At 37.4% G+C, this 26,983-nt stretch overlaps 2 protein-coding genes across 3 annotated transcripts; one reads left to right on the top strand and one right to left on the bottom strand.

Annotated features, from left to right (window-relative positions):
* The first annotated feature begins 512 nt into the window (after nucleotides 1-512).
* Nucleotides 513-5,371, top strand: LOC121242922 (ACD11 homolog protein). 2 transcript variants are annotated; one of them, XM_041140927.1, is made up of 4 exons: nucleotides 513-1,020; nucleotides 2,847-3,022; nucleotides 4,125-4,270; nucleotides 4,980-5,371. In XM_041140927.1, exons 1-4 carry the CDS (start codon nucleotides 802-804, stop codon nucleotides 5,084-5,086), a joined length of 648 nt encoding a protein of 215 aa, XP_040996861.1. In that variant the 5' UTR covers nucleotides 513-801; the 3' UTR covers nucleotides 5,087-5,371. The 2 variants fall into 2 exon arrangements, with proteins under 2 accessions (XP_040996861.1, XP_040996862.1); XM_041140928.1 differs by having other exon boundaries at nucleotides 4,985-5,302.
* A 630-nt stretch (nucleotides 5,372-6,001) lies between these two features.
* Nucleotides 6,002-13,567, bottom strand: LOC121242921 (dihydrolipoyllysine-residue acetyltransferase component 4 of pyruvate dehydrogenase complex, chloroplastic-like). Its single transcript, XM_041140926.1, is given in 7 exon segments — nucleotides 6,002-6,452; nucleotides 11,581-11,664; nucleotides 11,779-11,849; nucleotides 11,952-12,039; nucleotides 12,157-12,348; nucleotides 12,439-12,995; nucleotides 12,998-13,567. Coding segments are annotated over 7 exon segments (1,476 nt in total). The 5' UTR covers nucleotides 13,377-13,567; the 3' UTR covers nucleotides 6,002-6,347.
* Nucleotides 13,568-26,983: the final 13,416 nt, after the last annotated feature.

Raw genomic sequence — 26,983 nt, 5'->3', positions numbered from 1 at the left:
TTGATCACTCTTCTGCATTTTTTTAATGCTGCCAAAACTATATATTATTACCGGCGTAAAAATAAAAACGCTAGGAAACAGCTAATTTACCGGCGTAAAATTGATATATTTTCGGCCTTTTTTTAAACACCGCCAAAGCTAGATATTACTGGCATAACAATATAAATGCCGGAAAATTTAATTATTTACCGGTGTAAATAATAAACACCAGCAATAATATATTTTTATTGGCGTATAAACAACTGCCGATAATATAAACACCAGCAATTCTTACTTTTTTTGTAATGAATTTCTCTCATTCGAACCTGATGAGCTATTTTTAGGTGCTAACAAGTCTATTTCGGATTAATACATCATCCATATCATTGACGAGACAAAGCGAAAGACGTAGCATATATGGAAAAATGAGATTAAGAATTTGACTGTTCCAAATCCATGTGATCTCTCTCTCTCTCTCACTGTTTATTGTAAATATATTTTTAAGTTGGGAAGAAAATAAGGTTGTGTGTGTTAGGCGGAGCGCATCTGTAGCAAACATTCGATCCACCTTACATTCCTAAAAAATACACAACCCCCACGTCTTTCCAATACAAACCCATAATTGCACGCAAAAACGCTTATTCCTGTCATGTGTTGCTCCCAATAACCATCACTTCTCCGTCTCTTTTTCAACAAAAATTACACATTTCTTCTACGGACTCATCAAATATGGCCGAACTTGTGGAACGAATAAAAATAAAAAAGCATTCGTAATCTATATTGAAGAGAGAGAGAGAGAGAGAGAGAGAGAGATTAAATGACATGGATGGGGAGAGTTTGGAGGAGCACAACGCGATGATGATGACACCTTTGTCAGCCATGGCGGAGGCCTTCGAGGAGCTGGACAAGATGTTGAGATCGAGGGAGGACGATCAGCAGCTCCGCTTGGACACCTTCTGCGAAGCCTGCTCTTTGGTGTCCGTTCTTTTTGGATGCCTCGGTTTCGCTTTCAAGTTCGCCGAGGTCGACTACGTCTCCAAGGTTCATTCTCTTCACCAATAAAGAGAAAAGATAAGTTATTAGTAAAATATTCTTATTAGATCGAAGATCATAAGATTCAAATTAAAGATAATGAAATAATTATTATCAACTAATTTTAGTCCAAGATTTCTCCGAAATGTTACGACTACAAAAAAATTTCACAAAAATAAATTCATAAATTGACGTTATTTCATGTATGATTTCTTATAATAAAAGTAGTTTTACAATCTAACGTACTATATCAAGACAAGTTAGTTTTGTGAATTTACTTTTGTAAAATCTCTTTATGGTTAAAATATTTCTCTAATTAATAACTTTGAATAACAGGCAAAACGTTTTTTTTTTAATTCTTTCCAAAAATACAAAAGTCTAATTATTTCATTAATTCATAACAACCAAACTAGGAAAAACTTGTCACAAATTAATATCAAAGATCGAAATTAAAATCACTAACCCAAACCAGAAACAAACATATAGTGAAAAAGGGTAATTAAACTAATTTGAAATAATGATTGAAAGATGAATATGGTAACGATCGATGGCTATGAAGCATAAATACAAATGTAACTATGACGTCGACACCAACAAGTGCCAGCTTTTTAATTAACGTTTTATGTACGATCGATTGTGATATTTGTAGTCAAAGTTATGTACAATTTAGAGGCATATAATGTGGATTAGTGTTATTCGCTTGACTTAAGCCAAGATGGACTAGCTCAATTGAGATGGACTTGAATGATGAAAATGGTATTCCTTGATTGGATGGTTCTTCTCGGTTGAGATTGTATTCTTTGGTTAGAATGGTCATGAATTGGATGGGTTGGTCATCATTGATTGGGATAACACCTTGGATACTTCAGATTTACATTGGTTTGCCTTGTGATCAAGATATATGTTTTAGCGCCATGGTTCCTTAATTTGCATGAAAAAGAAAACGAGAAAAATACAATTCAAAGATTTTTATTTATTTTATTTGGTAAATTTAAGAAATATTTCTTAGTAAATTCACTTTGGTTAAATAAATTTTTTAGAGAGAGCGTTTTAAGTTCTGGTACTAGTGACTATTGAAGATATGAGTTGGACTTTCACGTGTTGGCCTAGTTTGGGTACTATTATCAAAATATCTTACTACTATTTATTATTTTATTATTAATTTTCACATACTTTTCACTTCTATTCAATATTCTATCATTACTTTTTCACTACTATTCACAGAATACCTGAAAATATCTCACTACCCAAACGTAACTACGAAAAAATTCTATTTTCAAGTCGGAGTGGTTGACACATCTTCCACACTGTTAATATGACATTATTTTATTTGAAGGGCAATGCTACTCTGCCGCCCAGCATTTACCGCTGGGCGTGTCGCCCAGTCTGTTTTTTTTTTTTTTTCTTTTCACACTTTTTTAATACATTTTTATTTTTTAAAAAAACTAAAAAAATACACCAATACATTTAAAATCACTTTCTTAATCACTAAGTAAAAAATAATAAAAAATAAAAAATGACCAGTGATCAAAACAAGTGGGCAAATCAAGTGGGCAATGAAGATTTTCCCTTATTTGAATCAGAAGTTTAAATTCAAATGAAATCTTGTCATGTAAAATAAAATTATAAAGTAGGCGTTAGGACCTTGCACCAGTTTCAAGCCACTAGAGAGAGAATAAGGGGTCTCTTAATTCAGTTGTTACATTTCCATATGCAAATATTATATATATATATATAGAGAGAGAGAACTATAGATTAAACTTGCCTTCTGAAGTTCATCATGGCTGCATTCAGATGGACTTCACGGAATCTAATGCTCTTTTTGATTCATTCAGGTACGTGATCTAAAGGAAGCATCAAGAACATCTAACACTTTACAAGACATACTTGATCTTGATGTTGCAAATGATACAGTAAAGATACAAGGAAGTCTTTCGCGAAATCTACGACGAGTCAGACAGGGTCTTGACCTCGTCAGAGCTTTATTTGAACAATTTTTGACTAACGATCAGTATGTTCAAACCCTTCATACTTCCATCTGTTTTCGTCTTTCAGCGTAGTAATTTGGTTTGTATAAGATGCAGCATCTATCTATCTATCTATCTATCTATCTGTTCAATGTTCGAAACAGTACTCATTTAATGATAACTCATTTCCTCATGACAATCTGTTTGGAAGACTTTATTTGGATCTTGAGCTATTTTTAGTGGTAGCCTTTGAATTCAGTTTATCAATAGCTAGCCTGAAGATAGAGAGAGAGTTTTTCTGATTTTTTTGGTAATTTATTTTATTAATCATTACATTGTTTGGAAACAGAAAAGGTTCCTTTTTATATATGTAATTGGATGAGACACATTATCTTTAGCCTTTTGGTATAGATTCATTTAATATCCAAGTTATTGGATAGGAGCTGCAACACATTGATTTTACGATACAAAATAAACCTCTTATTCAATCTTGGTTCAACTACAAGCAAATGACAGTGGTCCGAAACAAAAAATCTTAGGCCCGGTTTGGATTCACACTTCAGATTAAATCAGATGAGATATTTTAAATAGTAGTAAGATTTTTTTAGTTAAGATGAAATGAAATGAGATAGTTTGTAAAAAAATGTATGTTTGGATAATAAGATGAGATGAAATAGTTTTGACTTTTTGAAATTTAAAAAAGGTGTGGGTCCCACGCTATTTACAGAGTACCCGAATCTTTGAGATTTTCTACTATTCACGTCAGGTTGTACTGTTCATTTACTGTTTTGAACTGTTCATTACCAGTTTTACACTGTTTATTTAATGTTTATTTAAGTGGATGTTTTTAAGACTTAGAGACGAAACACAATATTTGGATATGCAAAACTCTGGGACCGTATAGCCCAAATGAGATACAGATGAGATGCTTTTAGTATTTTACTCTCGATCAATGCTACTCTTTATCTTGGATTTTATTATCTCCTGTCACAATTTAAATGATTTCATAGGTCAATCGTTTACAATTTGACATATCAGCTGATGTGATTGGAAATGATAAAATTTCCATAAAGAACACTATATCCTCTTACGTCCTCTCTTATAATTATATTTAGCATCTAACAGTTTTCTTTTTCTCAATATCAGAGATTGCTATTTAAAGGAAGCAGCTTCAAGAGCTTATCGGCAAGTTTGTGCACCATACCACTCATGGGCAGTCCGGACAGCGGTTGTTGCTGGAATGTGTGCTCTTCCTACAAGAAACCAACTTCTGTTGAAGCTCAATGAAACTGGTGAGTTTGAACCTTGAGATTTTGAGAACAGTGATTTTGATAAGTAGAGGTATGGCGACCCAAAACCAGATACCATACCACATTTTGGTAAGAACATAGGTTTCCTCAATTAAATTGAGTTTGTAAGAACTTCCTCCAACCCTTAATGATAATAAATAGTAAAAATATGCTTCTCTCATACTCATGAAACATGTAAGCCTCGTTTGTTTTCACATATAAGATAAGTTGAGATAAAAAATTGAATAAAATATTGTTAGAATATATATTTTTAATATTATTTTCGTTTTGAGATTTGAAAAAATTGAATTATTTATTATATTTTGTATAGAAATTTAAGAAAGTTGTAATGATTAGATAAGATGAAATGAGATGAGATGAAAAGTTTTGTAAAAGTGAACGAGACTGTAGTCAATTTAAACACATTGGTTCCTCCATAAACCTTTGACAGTATTAATTGGCAGAGAGAAAAGGTTCAATGTTTTCACAACCTAATCATATAAAAACTAATTGTATTCCAACCTTTATACTTCATTTTCTTTCCTTGTCTTCTTTGTTTGAAGTTTGCTAAGAAAAAGTTTCTCACACTTCATCCTTCCAAGTAATTTTCAGCCTAATCTAATGGCACACTGATAATGATATACTTGTTCAAATTTATGTTAGAAATGCAGCCTTCCAATGGACCTAACTTATATCATCAATGTTGATGCAGAGCAGTCAGCAGGGAAGAAGATGAGAAGGTATATCGATGCATCGCTACCAGTTATAGAGTACATTGACAAGCTTTACCTCTCCAGGAATATCAGCTTGGACTGGTGACTCCACATTTGTGTGAGACTTCAGAAATGCAGAGATTTCTTGTTCTGGCTGCAAGGAAAACCTGTCTTTCATCTTGCTGTTCTAATGCATCTTAAGAGTCTAAGAGATCCATGAAGCCTCTGTCGAAGCATTTCCCATTCAACAATAACAGTTTCTAATGTTCTTTTTCCACCTTGATTATACGCCTCGTTTGGATACAAAAAGTGTTTCATCTTATTTTATCTCATCATTACAACTGTCTCAAATTCTTACACAAACTATAATAAACGATTCAACTTTTTCAAATCTCAAAACAATAATAATATTAAAAAATAATATTCTAACAATATTTTATTTAACTTTCAACTTTGATCTCATCTCAACTCATTATCCAAACGGCACCTTAGCAGTTTTGCTATCTTTGTTGGCAATCATTCTCAAGTTTTTAGTTTATTCGGAGAACAATAAAATCTAGTGATCTGTACATAAAACGTTGTCACAAGGCAATAGTAAAGATATATAGAACATATATCTATTAATTGGTTGAATGCTAATTCTTGCTATAAAGCAGAGCAGTCAAATTAAAGAACCGCCAATTATCATTTAGGTTCCTATCATAAGGGCAGTTAAGGTGGGTTCTTTTTTTCTTGCTGCAGTATCTAATGGTGAAATGGACAGTTTCCTAAACCTTTTCCTTCCGCAGTCTTGACCTTTGCTTCCATAATCTCCATGAGATCTCGAATAACTAGACCTAACCTCTTCTATCATCCACATGCAATTAATTACAATCCAAAAGAATTTTTTTCACTCACCCAGAAAATGCATGATGGTAAATGGCAATAAAATCATCTTCAATGTTTAGGTATCATAACTGACACCTAATAAACTGCTAGAGGTTTGCACAAGTACTCGAATGACAAAGCAGAATCCATATACTAGCTCCAACACCACCTTGACTGGTTTTATTAACTTCCATTGCACATGTATATTTCATGATCCCACAATGCTGAGAAAATGAACTTATAAGATCACTCAATTCCTAACAAAACTGGTGAATCATATCATCAAAAACTTCTAGGTCATTCCCCTCTATCAAAATCTACTCAACAATGTCTGCAAGTGCCGGAAACCTTTGAAAACACAATGAAATAGTTGACAAAGTACGTTAACAGAAGTGCTAGGGAGACTTTGTATCCAGTAGACACCACTATCATAAATCACCACTAAGGAAGTAGATACTGAAAGTCAACAGGTTTCAATTTTTTGTAACCTGATACGTCACCTACAATGTCAGGCTTTCTGGGTTCTCAACAATCTTTGCAAATGTCTGAAGAAAGGCAGCCAAATCGGCTCCATAAACAATCCGGTGATCAGCCGTTACATTCACCTGTAAAACAATTCACATGCCAACTCAGTTGACTCTTCTATTCAGCAGAGAAGCTGTTTCATGTTTCATTGACAAAATTAAATGAAGAAACTTTATTAAAACATTCATGAAAGGAATAGGGACAATCCAGTCTGTGATTAAAAGAAGTATCTCCAAACACCAAGTCAAACTTAAGCTGACAATTCAAATTCCAAGACATTGTATTACAAACCCAGAGTAAGTGTAGTTTCAAATGGGTGCATTGGGATGAGGTTCAGGTAGAACGTTTAGTTATAGTTCTTTAAAATGTCCAATCCTGTACAATTGAATAACAAACTCGGATACTTCAGGAAAAAACAAATAACATACTTGCATAATTAATTTTGTCACTCACAGAGATTAGCTCCTTTCGGTAATAAAATGCCAAGTAATACAAAGTAGATTAATAAAAATATATATTCACCAAATGCCAGAGACACAAACTTCACGTCTCTGAACATTATGCCTGCCTTTGTAACCCACCCAATCCCTAACATAATGGGATGACAGCAACTGTGAAGGGTGTGGGTCTGTTCGAAATTTACTCTCTGCCCCAACATCAGGTGCAGCCCTGCTACGACCCCACTCCATTCTCGAATCCCAGTAATTCTTAGTGACTGTTCTGGAGAATTATTGTCACCCTTTACATGGATAGAGAAAAAATAACCCTCTCGTGTTATTCAAATCATGTCCATTTCAAAAGCCCAAACATGTCTTTATCCCACAACAAAAAGTTAACTCGTAAAAAAACTTGGAACAAAAATAGAATGATCCTAGCCAACCGGTTGGAACAAGGGCATCCCTTCTCTCTCTCGTTTGTTAGCATTATGGAAGCTGTTAGTAGAATGATCTCAGCATCGTTAATGGGGGACTTCATTTAGGTTTCAGTGGGGACCACAACGAGGGAGAGCTCCCTATCTCATATCTATTATTTGCCAATGACACATGCATTTTTCTTTTCTTTTTTTTTTTTTTTTTTTTTTTTTTTGAGGCAAACCATGAGCACTTGCGTTCTGTATAATGCTTGTTCATGTGCTTTGAAGCAGTTAACCTGGCTAAGTATGAATTACTTCCAGTTGGCAAGGTGATGGAAGTCAAGTTGATGACATATTTAGGCCCGCCATTGGGAGCTCACTTTAAGGCTAAGTCAATCTAAGAGTGGAAAACAGGGAATGTCAAGTTGGATGTAAGAGGCAGTATCTGTCTAGGGCAGGTGGAGTTACCTTGAAGAAGAGCACCCTCCAAAATATTTCCACCTTTTCTATGTCATTATTTCCCCTCTTGGCAGTTGTTGTAGACCATATCGAAAAGCTTCAGAGAGATTGTTTATGGGACAGTTAGGGGGAGGAGGTGAAATTTCAACTAGTGATTTTATCCAAGATGTGCTACCCAGTCTGAAGCATATTGGGTATCAGGGGACTGATTACATTCAATAAAGCCCTTTCGGTGAAGTGGCTCTGGCGCTATGCTAATGAAAGAGGTAGCTCATGGACAGCAGTAATAAAGATAAAGTATGACAGCAATTGGGGTGGTCGGAGCTCAAATGACATGGGAGGGTGGCAATAAAAATAAAGTGCAACAACAATTGGGGCAGTAGGAGCTCAAATGATGTGAATGGTTGTTGTGGGTTTGGGCTTTGGAAGAACATCTGAAGAAACTGTGGGGCAATTTTCCAGGACCTCAAATATGATTTGGGCGACTAAAAAAAAATAAAGTACTATAATGAAGTATGGTGTGCAATCAACCTCTTAATAGGGAGAAGGATTTGGCCTTCCCGATCCTTTTAAATTTCAACATTCCTAGGGAGAAGGAAGCATCATTGGCTGATAACTGACAACTCTTCACTGGATCTCCTCAATGGGAAGTGGTGTTTGACAGAGCAGTACAAGATTTGGAGATGGATTGCTTTATTTCCTTCTATGCTTGGCTATACTCTCTCAGAGTAGGTCAGGGTAAGGAAGACAGGATGTGTTAGATCATAACCAAGAGGGGGAAGGTCAAGTCATTTTATAATGAACTAGTCCCACATGACAGAATTACTTTTTTGTGAAAGACTATTTGGAGAAGGAAATCTCCCCTGACAGTGAGCTTTCTATGTTTGGACAGCGTCACTAGAGAAGATCTGCATTCTTGACAATCTAAGAACAAGACACTTGACAATGATAGAACGGTGTTGTTGTATGTGCAAGCAGGATGAAGAATCCGTGAATTCTCCCCTACTCCATGTGAGGTAAGCTGTAACTACCACATTGTGGCATGTTGTTTTTAGTCTCTGTGTTGAGTTTGGTGATGTCTAGGCGAGTGGTAGACCTGTTAGCGTGTTGGACGGGGAAGTTTGACAGCCATCATAGGAAGACCTTGTGGAAAATTATTCCAGTTGCTCGATGTGCTGTATGTAAAGGGAAAGAAACATCCAAAGCTTCAAAAATATTTCTAGAATCACCAAAGACATCATGACTTTCTTCTTCAATGTACTTTACCAATGAATAGCAGCAAAATTGCCGCCTTTAGTTTTGCTTTCCAGAGTTTTCTTGATATCCTCTTTCTTCCACTAGGTGTATCTGTTTTATACCCCCTCCCCTGTATACTTATTATATATTTAATCTTTTATTAATCACTAATAAAACTTATTTTACTCACAAAAATGATTTTCCTTGTTTATCAAATAATTTACACCAATGTTTTGAATACCGTACCGGATGGCATACCGGTCAAGACACTGGAACGAAATATTTCAGTACCGGTACCGTTTCATGTACCGTTTCGGGATAGTCGATATATGAATAAATTATATATATAAATATATATAACAATTATATTCTAAAATAATAGTTTATATATGAATAAATTATATATAAATACATACATATATATAAATTATAAATAGTCTAGTCTAAATTGGGGGTCAAAAAATGAACTTGTAGTTTAAAAAAATGAGAAAAAAAAAAATGAAAGCCGAAATATCGGCCGGTACAGGCCAAAATTTAAGCCGGTACAGGCCGAAACGGCCGGTACCTGCCGGTACGGCCGGTATTTAAGCCGGTACGAAATACAGGTAGTATCTGTACCGGCCCAGTGGCCGGTAGGGCAAATATCGGCCATACCGGCCGGTACGAAACGATTTTTAAAACTTTGATTTACACTATTGTTTTGCCTTCAACTCCTGTGGCAAGCTCTTCATTGGTTCCTCTGGTTTCTTTCTAAATTAATAAAAAAAAAAAAAAAAAACCATTGATTAAAGTGAATGTAGTCCTAACGTAACACGAATGAGAAAGATATTCCCAAAACCCGCATCCCCTAAATCCTCTGAGTTGTTTACTTTCCCTTTGAGTCCTGATGGAAGATGATAAGACTCTTGATGCAATGGGTTATTCTATTTAAGAAATTATTTGTGAAAGATCTTTTTTTTTTTTATCGGTAAACAAAATTTTATTGATTATAGGGATAAGCAATAGCCCAAGTACACAAGACATATACAAGAGCATCGCCTATGCTTGATGACCTAGTGATACAAGAAATTCATGTAATATTTCTATAGTGAAAGTGAAAGACCTATTTTTTTCAACACCTAATTTAGATCAGCATGCTAGTGACATGCTCCAAACAGAAAAAGGTGAAGCTACTTCTCCTAATATGCTGAGCAAGGTTCCAATATGAGATGGTTATCACTTGTCTGTCTGCTGTTCTCTTATAAAAGAGAGGGGTTTTGAAAAAAATCACCTTTTTTTCTGAAATGCAGGAAGATGAAAATGGCGTATCTTCAAGAACACGCTCTCTTCCATTATTTCAGTCTCACAAGCAAGACAGGATAGGCAATGCATCTGGTAGATTTTTTTTTTTCAACTATTTCCAATTAGGTGTTTCTCTAGTATACCTCTAGTGTACTTTGGCTGTGCCTCTTGTGTTCTTCAATAAAATTTTCATTACTTATAAAACATATTTTTGAAATTTCACAAGATGGATTAGACCAAATTAAGAAAAAAAACAGTTAGCATTGTAAACTGCCAAAGATGTATCTATATTACACCAATTGCTCTTGTAGTCCAGAACGGGATACTGTTTCCGTAACATGAATCATGGTACAACTTACCACTACAAAGATTTCTAACAGGTACAAGTTCTTATCATGGTATAAATTATTGGGAGTATGCTCACAAACTGGTTTTTGCCACGTTTCAGTATTAGAATCACAGTAGCACACATATTTCTTCTTTATATTGGACAATTTTCGGTGTTGGTATGGTTTTACCCAAAACTCAGCTGGTCCACCCATTACCACTTGAGCCTAGGCCCAACAGCTACTTCTTTAAACTGGACCTCACAAAAAAGGGGTGCCAATACTGTCAGCATTCTTGCTTCAAGACACGTTTTAGCCTAATATGGGCGGTCGGTTTTCAAGTGGTTTTTAGCTTGAAAAGGCTCCAAAATTAACTGAGCCCCATCGATGTAAAGCTATGACTCAAGGTTCAAAACAGGGAAAGGAGAGTGAGAAGAAGAGGGGCCAGCCTTAATACTAATCCCTTTTCTTTTTTCTACTGAATTTATGAAGGATGCTCAAGATATTTGTTGGAACTTGGAACTAGAGAAATCTATATGAACATACTTTAACCCCCAAACTATGGCTACTATGGCAACATAACCTCTAAACTAGAGTTGTCACATAGTTGAAACAAATGTTACACTTTACTCCCTCCGTTAAGATCCAACCATTAAGATCATGACATCCTACATATTACTTTGTGCAGTTTAACCTTTGTGCACACCAAACTATCAAACCTGATACGTCACAACAAACTACCAATTCTAGCAATTGAGGTGGATGAAAAAATGATGATTTGCTACAATCTTGACTGCTGAATGTTAACATAGGGTGAATATTGCAACTTTCTCTAGAAGGTGAAATGTGTAAGTTTTAGTAGTTTGGGATATATAAAGTGTAAAATGCCTGGCAGTTGGAGGGTAGAATGTGTACTTTTCCCTTTATTAAACTTCCATTGCAGAGGGTTAAGTGATAGACATCTGACTTCGATCCTCATATAGCCTTCCAAATGATAAGCTTCTGAGTATGAAACAAATTAGTAACTTAGAAATATATGAGGAGTAAACTCACCAGCATTTTACTTTTTACACTGAAAAATCCATCTGCATCGGCCACGACAGTTGGCTTCGATGCTCCAACAGCCATGATAGCCCCCTGAACATCATTCCAAATATTGAGTAAAAGGAAAATAATTATAACAGGTAGAAATTTCTCATCATTTCATGGAGGCCAAACAAAATAGTCTAGCTGTGATTTGTCATCACCCACCTGGCCTGGAGGAAGAATAGCATCAAACCTGTCCACTCCAAACATGCCCAAATTGGATAAAGTGAAAGTCCCTGCATGGCATTCGAGTATAAATTTGTGGTATTTGCTTCTTAAAATTATTAAGAACAACCTAAAGTCAAGATTCTATTAAAAAAATGACAAGAAGTACCTACCTGAATTATACTCATTAGGCTGAAGTAGCTTCGCTCTGGCCTTCTTCAGCAGCTCTTTCCATTTTTCAGATAACAGATATAAATCCAACTGCCAAATCAAACAAATGAAATCAACAAACACGCTAACCCAAACTTGAAAAAGCCTGAAAGCTAATACCAATTAAGCTAATCAGATTTATTAAAACCGGGGACGCCCATCACCTACCTTATCCGCGTCCTGAAGAACAGGGGTTATCAACCCACCATCGATAGCCACAGCAACGGCAATGTTTATGCTACTATTGTACGTAAAACTCTTTCCTTCTTTACTGGTCGCATTGACAACTGGGTGCTGAACCAGTGCCATTGCTGCAGCCTTGGCCAACAGCGCAGTCATGGTAACACCTTTTGGTTTCACCTGAAAATTGAATCTCATGTCCTCAATTCAAAATTAATTTCCGACACCGATCACGCAATTGAATCAAATAATGATTGGGACCCAAAGTACCTTCTCATATAGAGCATCGAAAGCATCGGTCGTCACTGGATAACCAACGCGGAAAGTTGGTACGGAGAGGCTGTCCAACATGTTCTTCGACACTGCCGCTTGCATCGTCGTGAAGGGCACGACCGTAGAGCCGGGAATCGGAGGCGGAGTGGTCACAGGAGAGGCGGGTTTCGATGGAACAGGCTCGGCGATTTTCGAACCGGCATTGGTTCCAATACTCTTCGAAGGCGTAATTCCCGCAGCGGCCTCCACATCAGCCGGTGTGATTCGGCCAAACGGCCCAGTCCCCACCACCGAGTCGATGTCGACCTTGTGCTGCTTAGCCAGCTTCTTCGCAAACGGCGTTGCTACGATCTTCATCGGGCCGTCCGAGACTGGCTTAGCTGGCGAAGGCGGAGGCTGAGCAATTGCAGGAGCTGGACTGGAAATGGGAGGCGGGGGGCTGGAAGTAACGGCTTTGGGAGTAGAAGGAGGGGACTTGGAGGCAGCTTTGGCTCTTGCTTCAGCAATTTCCTCCTCGGTTTCGGCCAACAGGCCGATGGGGGCACCGACGGGGCGGACTCACCCTCGGGTACGACGATGGCGGCGAGGATTCCATCATAGAAGGTCTCGACGTCCATGTCAGCCTTGTCGGACTCGACGACGACGACGCTCTCGCCCTTGGAGAGCCGGTCGCCCTCGGACTTCACCCAGGAGACGATCTTGCCCTCGGTCATAGTAGAGCTGAGGGCCGGCATGAAGATTTCCCTGATCTTGGAACGGACAGTGAGAATCCTCCGCGCAGAATTCTTGGAGGGAAAGGGCGAGTAGGAGAAGGAGGAGGAGGAGGAGGAGGAGGGTAGAAACAACTGTGGGAGGGAGCCAGAGGAGAGAGAGGAGGAGAAGGAAATGGAAGAGCTGGAGAGAGGAGGCCGAGAGAGGAAGGAGGAGGAGGCCATTGCCGGAAGAGAAACAGAATCAGAAAATGCGTGTGCTTTGGAGTGGCGAGGACTGAGGGGAAGAGAGACAGGAAATAAGAGTAGGGGGAGGACGGAGAAGACGAGGTGAGGAGTTGGTTGGGGATGGTGGGAGCGTCGGAGCTAACCTGCCCTTTCCACTCTGGTAACATCGCCCAATGTTTTCAAAGTTCGTTATATTTTTTATTTTTTAAAAAATCCACATAATAGTCAATTTTATTGAAGTGAAATATGGCAATCAGCCAATACAACAAGTTCAATACATTTAGCAATACAATCAATATCCAGTAACTCATGTTCTAAAGTCACTGTAACTTGAGCAAGTGGATGAGCAACACCATTTAAGTTCCTCTTAACATGCTGAATTTTCCATTGAATAGTATGCAGAAGCTTAAGGATATTTGAGGTAATGCATTGAAGACTTCCAACAGAAGAATCAAACCTTTGAACTGCATGAAAAACTTGACAAGAATATCCTTCAAAGATGATAGAATCAAGTCCTAACTCTTGGCAAAATAACACAGTAGAGAGTAAGCCTCTTCCTTTTGCCAACACAAGATCTGTGCAATAAAATTTTGGTTACATTAAACTTGCCAAAACAGAACCATCAGCATCCCTTATCACCACACCAACACCAATCTTATTAAGAGCAATTCTTATTGTTACATCTTAATTAACTTTCACTCAATGTGATGATAGTTTTTCCCATCGAGTAGCAAACAAAGGATTCTGAGTGATTGACCCTATCGGTTGTAATCTTGCATTTCAATGCTCTTCAACAGCCTTAGCTGCATTTCCATGAAGCATGTTAGGAGATTGAAAAGAACGATCATGGATTATTGTGTTTCTTCTAAACCAAAGCAAACGAGCTATGGTGGCAAAAAGCACAAGATCTTGCATTGGTAATCTGTTAACCAATTGTTCAAACACATAGGAGAAACTAGGTGCTGGAAAGTTTGCCTTTTGAATAGGCTTAGAGCACAGAAGCCATACATCTTTTGAAGAGGGACAAGTCCATAGAATATGAGTTGGTGTTTCATCTTCCAACATGCAAATAAGACAACAAGAATCAGTAATAACTTTTCTCTTACACAAATTAACTCGAGTGAGCAGTGAATCTGTGCATGCACTCCAAATGAACTGTTTAAGAGCATTAGTTGTTTGCAAAACCCAAATCCTCTTCCATTACACCCCATGTGCTCCATTAGTTGAAGATTCACTATTATTCCTTACTTGGAGTTGCTTATGCAAGTGATAAGCACTTCTTACTGAAAAATGGCTAGACAAATATTTCCATATCAGCTTATCAACAGAAGGCAGAATACTGACAGGCAGCTTCAATATCTCCTTCAGATCTTCCTCTTGAAAAATTGTTTGGAGAAGATTCATGTTCCACCACCTCGTGTTAATATCAATAAGATCAGCATCCATGGCATTCTCATGAAGAATAAACACAGGAGATAGGATCCTACATGTAGAGTCTCTCTGCAACCATTTGTCCTTCCATATTTTGACCAGGGTACCATCACCCACTCTCCACATACTACCTGCCTCAATTAGAGGAATAGAATGAAACATACTTCTCCATAAATAAGAAGGCCTTGGACCTAAAGCAGCATGTAAAAGTCTGTATAAGGGAAGTATTTAGCTTTAAGAATCTTGCTAGCCAAAGAGTTAGGAAATATTTTCAACCTTCATATCTGCTTTGCTAAAAGGGGCTATATTGAAACTATGTAAGTCTCTGAAACCTCCACAAGATTTGCCTGCACAAAAGAATTCCCAGGTTGACCAGTGTATTTTAGACTAATTTTCCTTATGACCCTACCAGAATTTTGCAAAAGCTAAATGTAATTTCTTACAAAGAACTCTTGGGAGCAGAAAAACACTCATACTATAGGTAGGCAGTGCTTGCAATACTGCCTTAATAAGAATCTCATTCCCTACTTTTGAAAGGAACTTGTTCTTCCAGTTGTCAAGCCTCTTAATCACCCTTTCTACAATACCATTAAAAGCCCTTATTTTTTATTTCCCCACAATAGAATGAAGACCCAAATACTTGTCTAGATTGGTCGAGGCCTATAACCCAGCTACCTCCATAATATGTTTCTTTGTTGCTACTCTTGTGTTTCTACTAAAGAATAATGAGGTTTTATCTTTGTTAAGCTTTTGGCCAGATGCAACTTCATACACACTAAGAATATGATTCAAGTGGACCCACTCCTGCATATTAGCTTTACTAAATAAGAGGTTGTCATCTGCAAAGAATAGATGATTTAATCTGATTTGGCCTCGAGCAATAGGTACACCAGTTAAGACCTTTTGTTGTTCTGCAGCAGACAGTTGGGAACTCAAGGCTTCAGCACAAAGGATAAAAAGATATGCGGATAAAGGACAACCTTGCCTGAGCCCCTTTCCTGGTTTGAAGCAGTGTTGAGGAACACCATTAACCAAAATAGAAAATGTAGAGGTAGAAATACATGACATGATCAACTCAACCCATTTGTCATTGAATCCCAATTTTAACAAAACCACTTAAATGAACCCTCATTCCACCCTGTCATAAGCCTTACTCATATCTAATTTCAAAGCCATAAAACCCTTATGACCATGGAGTTTTGTATTCATGGTGTGGAGAGTTTTATAGGCAGTTGTAATGTTGTTAGTGATCTGCCTACCAAGCACAAAAGCACACTGGTTTGGTAAAATGAGTAAAGGCATAATGGATTTCAATCTGTTTGTGAGCATCTTTGTAATGATCTTATAAATGACATTGTATAAGCTTATGGGTCTATACTCAGAAACGTTCTTTGGATTTTTGGACTTGGGAATTAAAACCAGATAAGTGTGATTAATGGCTCTTACACATACATGAGAGTTAAGAAATGGCAGAATTGTATGACAAACCTCATTCCCCACCACATCCCAATTGTCTTGATAGAAGCAGGCACTATAACCATCTGGTCCAGGGGTTTTAAATGGTCCCATTTGAAAAACTGCAGTCTTAACCTCCATTATAAAGGCTTGAAGTAAATCATCATTCATAGCAGGAGATACTTTAGGTGTTAGATTATGAAGGTAAACATCAATTCGAGAAGGATCAGAGGAAGTAAGCAGGTTTTGATGAAAATGAGTAAAAGCAAAACTAATCTATGTTGCAGTACTACATTGAACACCATCCTCATCTTCCACTTGCACAATTTTATTCCTTACTTGTCTTTGGCTAGTACTCAATTGGAAAAATTTAGTGTTTTTATCCCCATTCTGTAACCAGTGAACTTTGGCCCTTTGTTTCCATTTTTAATGTAAAGATTTTTGAAGAACAGAAATCTCTTTCTGCAATTTACTAACTTCTGGTACTGAAGTTGTTGTGAGAGTAGTTTGAATCCTTTCAAGTTGGCTCATCTTCTCCCTTAGGTGCTTATCAGAGACTGGATCTTTTGAGTAAGTCCATCTTCTTATAGATTTCGTGCAACAAACTAGATTATTGCTCAGAGAAACTATCAGAGACACCACCAGCCTGCAACCAAGTAGATTTTATAGCAGTACTATAGTCCTCATAAAAAGCCCATCTGGCCTCAAATCTGATTGGCCTCTTCAATGGATGAGAAGGCTCATGATTGTTAAGAAAGGTCATGAGAAGAGGGCAATGATCAGAAGAGACAGAAGATTGAATTCTTATGTCAACCATTCCAAATTCTTCACACCAAGCAGAAAATGTCATTACCCTATCCAATTTCTCCTTAGTGAAAGAAGAGTCTGACCTGTTGTTAGACCATGTGAACCTCCCTCTAGTAAACTGCAAATTATGAAGTTGACAATCATCTAAAGCATCTTTGAAAAGGGCAATCTGTTTCTCACTTCTTACAGCACCCCCTCCTTATCACCTTGAAAAAGATTTCATTGAAATCTCCAAAGCCACATATCAGAATTCAGAGAATTGAGATGCCTTAAAATGTTATAACCCTCTATTCTTTTTTCAGTAATGAGATGACCATAGAAACATGTGAGCATCCATGGAGGTTTTAGAGATATGATGTCAACCCAACAATTAATATGCCTTTGAGAATAGTTCTGAATCTCTACATCACAATCTGACTTCCAAAACAAAGCCAGTCCCCCACCACGACCCAACCCCTCAACCAGAAGCATACTAGTAAAACCAAGAAAATACTTCAAACAGTCCATCTTATTCTTACATAATCTAGTTTCCATAAGAAATAAGATGTTTGGCATTTAATCCTTAACCATAAGGTTAAGGTCGTGAACTGTCTGAGGGTTGCCAAGCCCTCAGTAGTTCCAACTTAAAAGCCTCATTTCTCTTGGCAGTGCTGGGAAACAACCTCCGCCAATGTTTTCACATTTCTCAATTTTCTTTTAAACATCATTTTGTCATCGGTAGTACAGTTACCAAAAGGCAAGAATTTCCTCTTTCTAGTACCCAAAAAGTTATCAGAATTAAAAGTAGACTTAGATTTAGCATTTCTGACCTTATTCTTGAGATGAAGTACTAAATAAGATGGACTAGAGGGGTCATCCTGTTCAGAGGTTTCCACTCAACCAGTACCTTCCCCATCATCAAGAATGAGGACTTTATCAGGAGATTCATCAATAGATTGGGAAGGGATCACAGGATGCAGTGCAGGATCAAGCATTGTGGAGGTGACAGTTGTGGCAGTTTAGCAGTTGGGGTAGTTACAGTTGCAGGACTGGTAATCACAGAAGGGCAGCCAATCAACACATCTTTTACAATCTTCTTAGAATGTCTCATTTCATCCATATCCCCAACTATCTCATAACTATCAGTACAGTTACAAGAAGGAGATGAAGGAGAAAAATGGTTGGTTGAATCAGAGGAAGCAAATAGACTCAAAGAACCAGCAATGAATTTCCCCACCCCTCCTCTTGCAGCAGTGGAGGCAGCATGCATCCATGTACCATATTGCATGGTAGAAGTGCCTTCTGACTTAGACAAACAACCAACATTGCCATGCATATTAACACCACAAGAAAAGCAAAAACGAGGCAATCCTTCCTACTTAAAATGCACAAAAACTTGATGTTCCTTCAGTAATAACATAGTACCTCTTGCAAGTGGTTTGAAGAGATCACTCTCAAGAAGAACCCGCATGTATTGTCCCCAACCAGTTCTATGTTCATCTATCTCCACATGAATCAAATTCCCAATTATTCTACCAATTCTGAAAGCCACATTATAATTTATGCACCCAAGAGGTATGTGATGTAGTTGCACCCAAAGGTAGGCATGAGAGAATACTAATTCAGTGGGAGGAATAAGTCCATCACAGAACTTAAAACAAATTAGATTATGATCAAAGAGCCATGGCTGACCATCCCATTTTCTCTGCATATCAAGTTTAGAACTAAACTCCAAGAGAAACAAATTCAGACCCACTTCAACAATACGAGTGACATCACCAACTTTCCAAACTTTAAACTGTAACACCCATTATCTTAGTGTATTTTTACTGAATGATTATTTTTTATTGTTCAAAAATTTATCCTTTTATTTTAAAATTGGTTGGATTTTTAGTAATTTTATTTCTATGATTTTAATTTGGTGAAAATTATTTTTATGTGCTTTCCAAATATTTATTTATTGTTATGCATTTAAATTGCTTTTAATATTTAAATTAATTACTGTGGGATTTAATTATTTCAATTTGACTTTACCATTACGTTTAAATTATTTTATTTAACTTGTGGTTTTAAAATCATCTCCGTTGGATCATTTTTGTGACCCAAGTTATGAGGATTGGACCTCATTTCTTTTCCCTCTATTTTTCTTCCTCTCCTTTTCTTTTCTTTTCTTTCTTTTCTTTTTTTTTTCTTCTTCCTTATTTCTCCCCTCCCCCGTGCGCGCAACTCCCTCTCCCTCCCTCTCTCTCCGTCCGTTCTTCCTCTCCCCCAGCCCGCCGCCGTCGCGCCGCCGTGCACGACACCGCCCGGCCGACCAGCTCCCCCTCCCTCCGGCGACCTCACCCCCCAAATCTCAGCCCCTACCTCGCCGCCGGTAGCCCACACGCACCCCACGAAGCCTCGGGCCACTTTCACGCCAGCGCCGCCGTGAGCCGGCGGTGGCCTTCACCGCCCAGCCCGCTAGCTTCCCCAGCCGCCGGCGACCTCACCCCACCAATATCACCTCAGTTCGTGCCGCCGTTAGCCCCCACGAAGCCCACGAAGCCCATGAAGCCGCGGCACTCTTTCCACCGTTGCGCCGCCGTCGTACCGCCATTGGCCACCATCTTCCTACCACTTCATCCCCGACCTCTTGGCAACCCATTGGACCCAACCCTAGCTCCGATCCGTCACCGGTGAAGCCCCACCAAGCCTATATCCGATTTGTGCATTTTTAGCCTAAAACCACCCCTTGCGCCGCCACCCACGGCAAACCACCACCACCATTGGCTTCACCGACCTCTCTAGGCCCTACCCTATCATTTTTGGGTCTTCGTTTGTCCTCGTTGAAAAGTGGGTATCTGTGACCCACGGCCACAGTGTATTTTACACTGTGGTGTTGCTCAGACATCACCACTTGCAACTTCGTGATCCTTCAGAAATTGTTATATTGCACTGTAAGTATTTTCCTTAAAGAACTTTCATGATTTAAATATATTTTTGCACTAACACATATTATCTGTGAATTGGTTTGTTTTGCCGGACTGAGTCCGAGGAGTTTCGGGGGTCGGATGGATTGTGGACGGAGTTGTGTGTTTGTTTGCATTGTGAATTGTGGTTGTTGGTTGTTGGTTATGGCTTGTTCATGTACATCGCATATTGCATGCATGATCATGTTTGTAAAGAAAACTGAGTTTTCGCATGATTGCATACATGTTCATGTGTTTATTGGAATTGGATTCTCATGTGAGTAAAAGGAAAAGAGATTGTAGGGATGGTGGTAAGCAGGGATGGTAGTTGTGTCCCGCCTGTGATTCCCGCCTACAGTGCTCTGTTAAGTATGTGTAAAGGAACTGTAGGGATGGTGGTAAGCAGGGATGGTGGTAGAGTCCAGCCTGCGATTCCCGCCTACGGTGCACGCGATAGGGATGGTGGTAAGCAGGGACGGTGGTAGAGTCTCGCCTGTGATTCCCGCCTACGGTGCACGCGGTAGGGATGGTGGTAAGCAGGGACGGTGGTAGAATCCCGCCTGTGATTCCCGCCTACAGTGTCCGATAAATGGGTTGTTTGTGTGAATCATTTTATGGGAAAATGTTTTACGGATATTTTGGGCCAAAATGGGATTTTTGGCGTGTATTGGAAATAATCATTTTTTGGGAAAAAAATGGTATTTTATGGCTAAATGTATTTTGCTATATTGTTGGTTGTATTAATGTATTTTTATCCCGAGAGTTGTTTGGTTTATACTTACCTGTGGTACCATTTTATGGTATCGCAGATTTTGATGCAGATGATGATGACGAGCCTTAGCTTGGCTCCGTTGGAGGAGTGATCTGGGATTGCTCCTATTTAGTGAGTTATATTTTTATCAATTACTGTATTTACCTTTTGTATTATATTTGGGATGACTGTATAATTTTTAAAGATAAATTGTGTTGAATATTTGTATTTAAATTTCTGGTACTTAGTTGACTTATTTATACTATCCGCTGCGTTATTTTACACTGTTGCATGTACACACACTGGCACTTCGTTGGGATGTGTGACCGTGTTGTCACCATCCTGGCGTCTCGATCCCTGTGTATTTATATAAGGGGGATTGGGGGAGCCACATAAACATCGTTGACTTGAAGACCTCACAATTGATTTTCCTTTCATAAATGATCTTCCCACAAGACAAAATTGACCTTTTTTAATAGTATGTTCCACTTCATTGTCCAAGACAACAACACCCTCCCTTTCAATGGTTGTAAGGCTTAGTTTATTCCAATGCGAAATAAAATCCTTAGCCATGTTGACAAATGATTACAAACTGAAAGGATAACAAACAATTACAAACTAAAAACATTCCGCCTACCACCCAAAAGTGAAGGCACAAACAAACTTTCTCCTCAAGAACCTATACGAAGAAACTTCAAAGTTCATTATAAAGAATTCAATCCCCGCACTAGAATATTTATGTATTCTTATGGTTTTTGAACCTTTTTTTTTTTTTTTTTTTGAATTTGTACCTACCTATCAAGGAGATGGCTTCGCTTCAAGAGAGAGAGAGAGAGAGAGAGAGAGAGAGAGAGAGATGGTTATGGAATTTTTTTTTTTTATTAAGGGTAGGAGAGGCTGGGGTGCAGTTTAGATAGTGAGATAAGATGAAATAATTTTAAATAAAAGTTGAATAAAATATTATTAGAATATTATTTTTTGATATTATTATTTTAAAATTTGAAAAAATTGAATTGTTTATTATATTTTGTGTAGAAATTTAAGAAAATTGTAATGATGAGATAATATGAAACGGTTTCACTATCCAAATGGGATTGGAAGTATTTTTTCTATCTGACTGCGACCATAATAGCATCTTACCTTTTATGAACTAGACGATAGGGATTTAGATGGCAAAAAGCTACAAGTAGTCTTTCAAATCAGATATTCATAGGGATTTAAAAAAGTTATTTTTGTATCCAAACGAAGTCTTAGTTGTTCGCATCATTTTTTAAAGTCTTCTTGCCATGGTTTCTCAAGGGTTACTAATTTTGTTAATTGACCCAAGGCCCTTACATCCCACTCTAATAATACTATTTTGGCTATCAGCTTGAGATTTGTGCGCCCCATCCGAGTAATACCATTTTGAGCTTAAGGTCAATTCTCCTAGCTCCAAACTTATACCCATTGTCCGATTTCGTTGATTGTTAGTCATTAACCCGAAGAATATCACTCTTGAAGAGGATAAAATATCCCAAGCCCGGTCCACTAAAGGGCCCTCACTATAAGACAAAAGAAGAAAGAGGAAGAGGAGACAAAGGAAGAGAACGTGTCAGAAAAAAAATGAGAGAAAGCAAAAAGGAGGAGAAGATCTCAGACACGCAAAGGGAAGGTTGGCCATTTCTCATAACTATAGGGGCATGCGGAAAGAGAGATCAAATAAAAGAGGATGGTCAAACGACTCTAAAGGGACTTCTTCTTTAGTAACTTCTTCAACCTCTCAACTGAGGCTCCAGAGAAAAGACTTCATCCATCAAATAGATTTTAAATCTCCATTGTACAAAGAAGATGAGAGACTAAGAGAGATTGTAAAACAAGAATACTATAATGGATTTTTCCTCCTCTAACACCCTGTGGACATAGGCAATATGTCGAATTACGTAAATATGTATGTCTCTCTCTTTATTTTCTCTACACTTATTTTCCTTTCAATGTCATAGATATACGCACCAACACCGTACAGCAGCACCGGACCACTGCCGGGGGCTCTAGACCACATTGATCGAGGTCTGAGTCGTCATAGCGGGCGGGAAATAACTCTTTCTCCCCCTCCAACCTGTTATGCAAGTTTTTCAGCATCAACAACTCCAATCTTATTGATCCCAGATTGTTCAAAGATAGTTTTACTGGGATTCTTCCCTTCCTAACTTGTAGGGTCAACAAAAATTTTTCTTTTTCCTTTTCATAACTCAATTCATCATTTCTCAGAAAGACACGATGTGTATTCCAAAATCATTTTATAAATTGTAAGGAAACAATCATTCCAAATGCAATCAATTTTAAGGCCAGTAGTCCTTTGGTTAAAAAAAAAAAATCATGTCTAATTTAAAAATTTTACTTAGATAACTCCTTTAGCTTTATATTTTCATTTCTCAGTTCCATTCAATGTGTGATTTCTTTGTATACAATTTAATTTAATATTTACTTTCTAAACCTTATAACTTCTTTTAAATTGCAATTCCGCACTTCTTTTTTTATTATTTATGATTTTTCTATTAAACTTGTATTATTTAAATTTTGACTCATAAACTTTATAAAAAATGCATTCTAACTCCGTTTTCTACCAGTTTTCTTACGCTTCATTTTCTTTCCATTTCTTACCCATTCTTATATTTATTTTTAGAGTGGCGCTCCAGGCTGGTTGGGTGTGAAGATTAATTTCACACCGGCCAATCAATAAGTGCCATGTAGGCATCCCAAAAGGAATTGAAATAGACCTACATACACTCGAAAACTCTCCCTTTCCTTCTTTCTCTCCCTCTCCCTCCCCTATCTGCACCAAGACGTCGACTGTCCCTCTCCTTCTATCTCTCCCTCTCAACCCAGTATAAAGTCAATTGGATTGAATAAATTTCTTAACCAGTACATAAGGAACAGGAATATTATCCAAGAATTTTGCTACTATGTGAAATTGAGAGCTCAAACAACCATTCAAGCTTATGTGTCAAACCAGTAAGCCTTGGGAGAGGGATAGAGATTATCTGTTGGATTCTCACTCACCTCCTCCATATGCAAGAAAATTTTGTTTCGACGACGCCAAATACAATCCTGGATCCCCTGTAATTCCATTGCGACCATGTCTTGCTCTGTTTCGACCTTTCTATTATATAGAATCTGAATCCAAAGACAAAGCGGATCAATGTAATCAGAATAAAATGAATCATTGACATTGAGAAAAAAATAAATTAGCAAGAAAAGGTTGGAGAAGAATATGGTAATGGTGGTAGAAATATCTGCTAGCCACATCTTGAGTGTAGATGGGGGTGGAGAGAGAAGGAGAGAAAGAAGGAGAGGGACAGTCAGCTTCTTAAGTGCAGATGAGGGAGGGAGAGGGAGAGAGAGAAAGAGAGGGAGAGGTTTTGGGTGTATGCTGGTCCATTTCAATTCTTTTTAGGATGCCTACATGGCATTTGTTGATTGGCCGGTGCGAAATTAATATTCACACCCAACCTGCCTCAAAGTTTGCTCTTATTTTTATTTAATACATTTAACCCGTCAAAATCTATAATGGTCAAGTCCTATCACCACTCAATCTTCAGAAGTTTATCAACAACTTCACTTAGTCCACTTAATCTTAGTGTTTTCCATAATTTAGGTTTTGTATAATACCTTAACCGAAACCAATTATATTCAAATTCTTTGCTTCCCTTCTTGAACCCAAATGTCTAATAGCACAATTTAAGATCAATTTTCACAATTCACTCCAAATCTAGGCATAAATCTCATCACTCTACATAATCATATAAAGTTAATACGTAACCCTAAACTTTAAGCTCAAAATTGAACCTTCAGGCCTGGTTTGGTTTCACAAACATTTCAGACTATCTTATCTCAACATCCAAATACCTTTCAAACAAAAACATTTTTCAATTTCAAATTTTTAAATTTTTAACTTTTTCATATAATTATTACCTGATCATTATTACAATTTTTCCAAACTTTCAAATAAAACACAATTTATATTAAAAAACTATATTCTAATCCTCGTTTAACTTTATAATTTTTTTATTCAATTTTATATCTCTTATTTCTCAAAACTCCATAAAAATCTTAACTCAAATCACTCAACTACTATTAACAAATTATCTCACTAATATTTACAAATTTCTTATCTCATCTCATTTATGTAACCAAATGAGGCCTGCTTTTTGCTTCTCGGTTTCTTCATCAAATCATGTTCAATCTATTTAATTAACCTTAAATCATATAATATATTTGTCAAAACACAATAAATTCAATTAGTAATCTAACCCTAGCTTCCAAGCTAAACCAAAACCCTAACTCCATTTTTCCTCAATTTTCATCATCAGTAAATGATTAATCTAACTTAATACACTTCATAACATCACAAAAACTTAAATAAAATCCATGATTTATCAAATTAAACATTAACCCTAACTTTTCATCATCATTTGTGTTATTATTTTTTTGAAATAGAAATACTTGTAATATATTAAGGATAATGTTGGCATTCAACCATTACAAGGCATAACAAGGTCAATATCAATATTCTCTTCATCTAACAACACTGCTTCCCTTGCAAGCCCATGTACAACCCAGTTTGCATCCCTTTTGACATGTCCTACCCTCTAGTCAATTCCGTGCATCATCTGTTTGATATCTGCAATAATAGGATTGTAGTTGTCCACTTCTTCTTTCTGATTGTGTATGGCAATCACAACATGTAAAGAGTCACCTTCAAACATGCAGTTAAGCAGGCCAAGATCTTTACACAACTTTACAGCTTCAAATAAGTTCATTGCTTCAGCCATATCAGCATCTGAACAAAAATGCATGGGTTTCATCAAACTCACTAACACAACCCCTTTCCAATCTCGAAGCACAATGCCAATTCCAATCCTATTTGCTTGTTTCTGTACAACGATATCCCAATTGATCTTTATATATCCATCTGGTGGAAACTCCCATTTAACTGCAGCATTTGGAACTGAATTCTACTGATGAGAAATGGCCTCCATAGCTTGCTGATATGAATTACATTCATTTACAGCATGCTGAAATAAAAATGAGGGATGAGTAAATTTTTGTTCATGAATTAAGGAATTCCTTCTGTGCCATAAAGATCGAGCCACATAAGCAAAACAAGCTACCTCCCTTGCTTGCAATATGTCAACCATCTATTTAAAAATTTGAGCAAAATCAAGATTAGTAAATGTCATTTTCTACATATTCTTATCTCTCATCATCCAAACATCCATAGCAACAGGACATAACCATAGGATATGCCCAGTAGATTCAAGTTCCAGCAAACAGATAGGACATAAAGCATCAACAATCACATTTCTATTGTAAAGATTCAGTTTAGTTAGGAGGGAATCTGAACATGCTCTCCATATAAAATTCTTAACATAATTAGTAGCAGGTAGAGCCCACAATTCTTTCCAATAGGAATCATACTTGGCTCTTTTAGATGTCTCGCCATTAAGACTCTAGATTGTCTCCATATACATGTGATAGGCACTTCTAACAGAAAAGATGCCATTATGAGTCCCTTTCCAGACTAGTTTATCAGGGTTACCCAACACACTAATAGGTATCTGTAATATTGCAGCAAAGTCAACTTCACTAAAAACAGACTGAACCAATTGAACATTCCACCTAGCAATTTGTTTATCAATTAAATCCTCAACCAAAGCATTAGGCCCTAGAGTCTGCATTGGAGATTGAATCATACACGAACTCTCCCTTGCAATCCATCTATCCTACCGGATATGAATCTGTCTACCACTACCCACTCTCCAAATAAGACCATCCTTAAGAAGCCTTATAGCTTGCCATATACTTCTCCACACAAAAGATGGTATTGACCCCAAATTGGTTTGCAGCACTGAGGATGAAGGAAAATACTTAGCCTTAAAAATTCTGCTAGCTAGGGAATTTGGGGCTGTAAGAAATCTCCATGCCTATTTAGCTAATAAGGTCATATTAAAACCAGTTAGATCCCAGAATTCACACCCTCCTTTCTGCTTACCAGTATATAATACATGCCAAGATTTCCAATGCATTTTATATCTATCTTCCATGCCCCTCCACTAGAAATTTGAAATTAAGGAGTTTAAATTCTGACATAAGGTTTTAGGCAAAAGAAACACACTCATGCAGTATGTTGGGATTGATTGGAGCACTGCCTTAATAAGAACTTCCCTTCCAGTTTGAGATAGAAATCTATTTTT

This window comes from Juglans microcarpa x Juglans regia, chromosome 8D, assembly GCF_004785595.1.
Source record: "Juglans microcarpa x Juglans regia isolate MS1-56 chromosome 8D, Jm3101_v1.0, whole genome shotgun sequence".
Classification (NCBI taxonomy): domain Eukaryota; kingdom Viridiplantae; phylum Streptophyta; class Magnoliopsida; order Fagales; family Juglandaceae; genus Juglans; species Juglans microcarpa x Juglans regia.
Note: the sequence above shows the minus strand (reverse complement) of the source record. Positions and strands in the feature narration are given on the sequence as shown.

Excerpts from the sequence above, each read along its gene's own strand:
- LOC121242922 (XM_041140927.1), top strand. The coding sequence starts at position 802 with ATGGATGGGGAGAGTTTGGAGGAGCACAACGCGATGATGATGACACCT. Across the intron at positions 1,021-2,846 it reads AGGTCGACTACGTCTCCAAG|GTACGTGATCTAAAGGAAGC; the intron begins GTTCATTCTCTT and ends TGATTCATTCAG. Across the intron at positions 3,023-4,124 it reads CAATTTTTGACTAACGATCA|AGATTGCTATTTAAAGGAAG; the intron begins GTATGTTCAAAC and ends TCTCAATATCAG.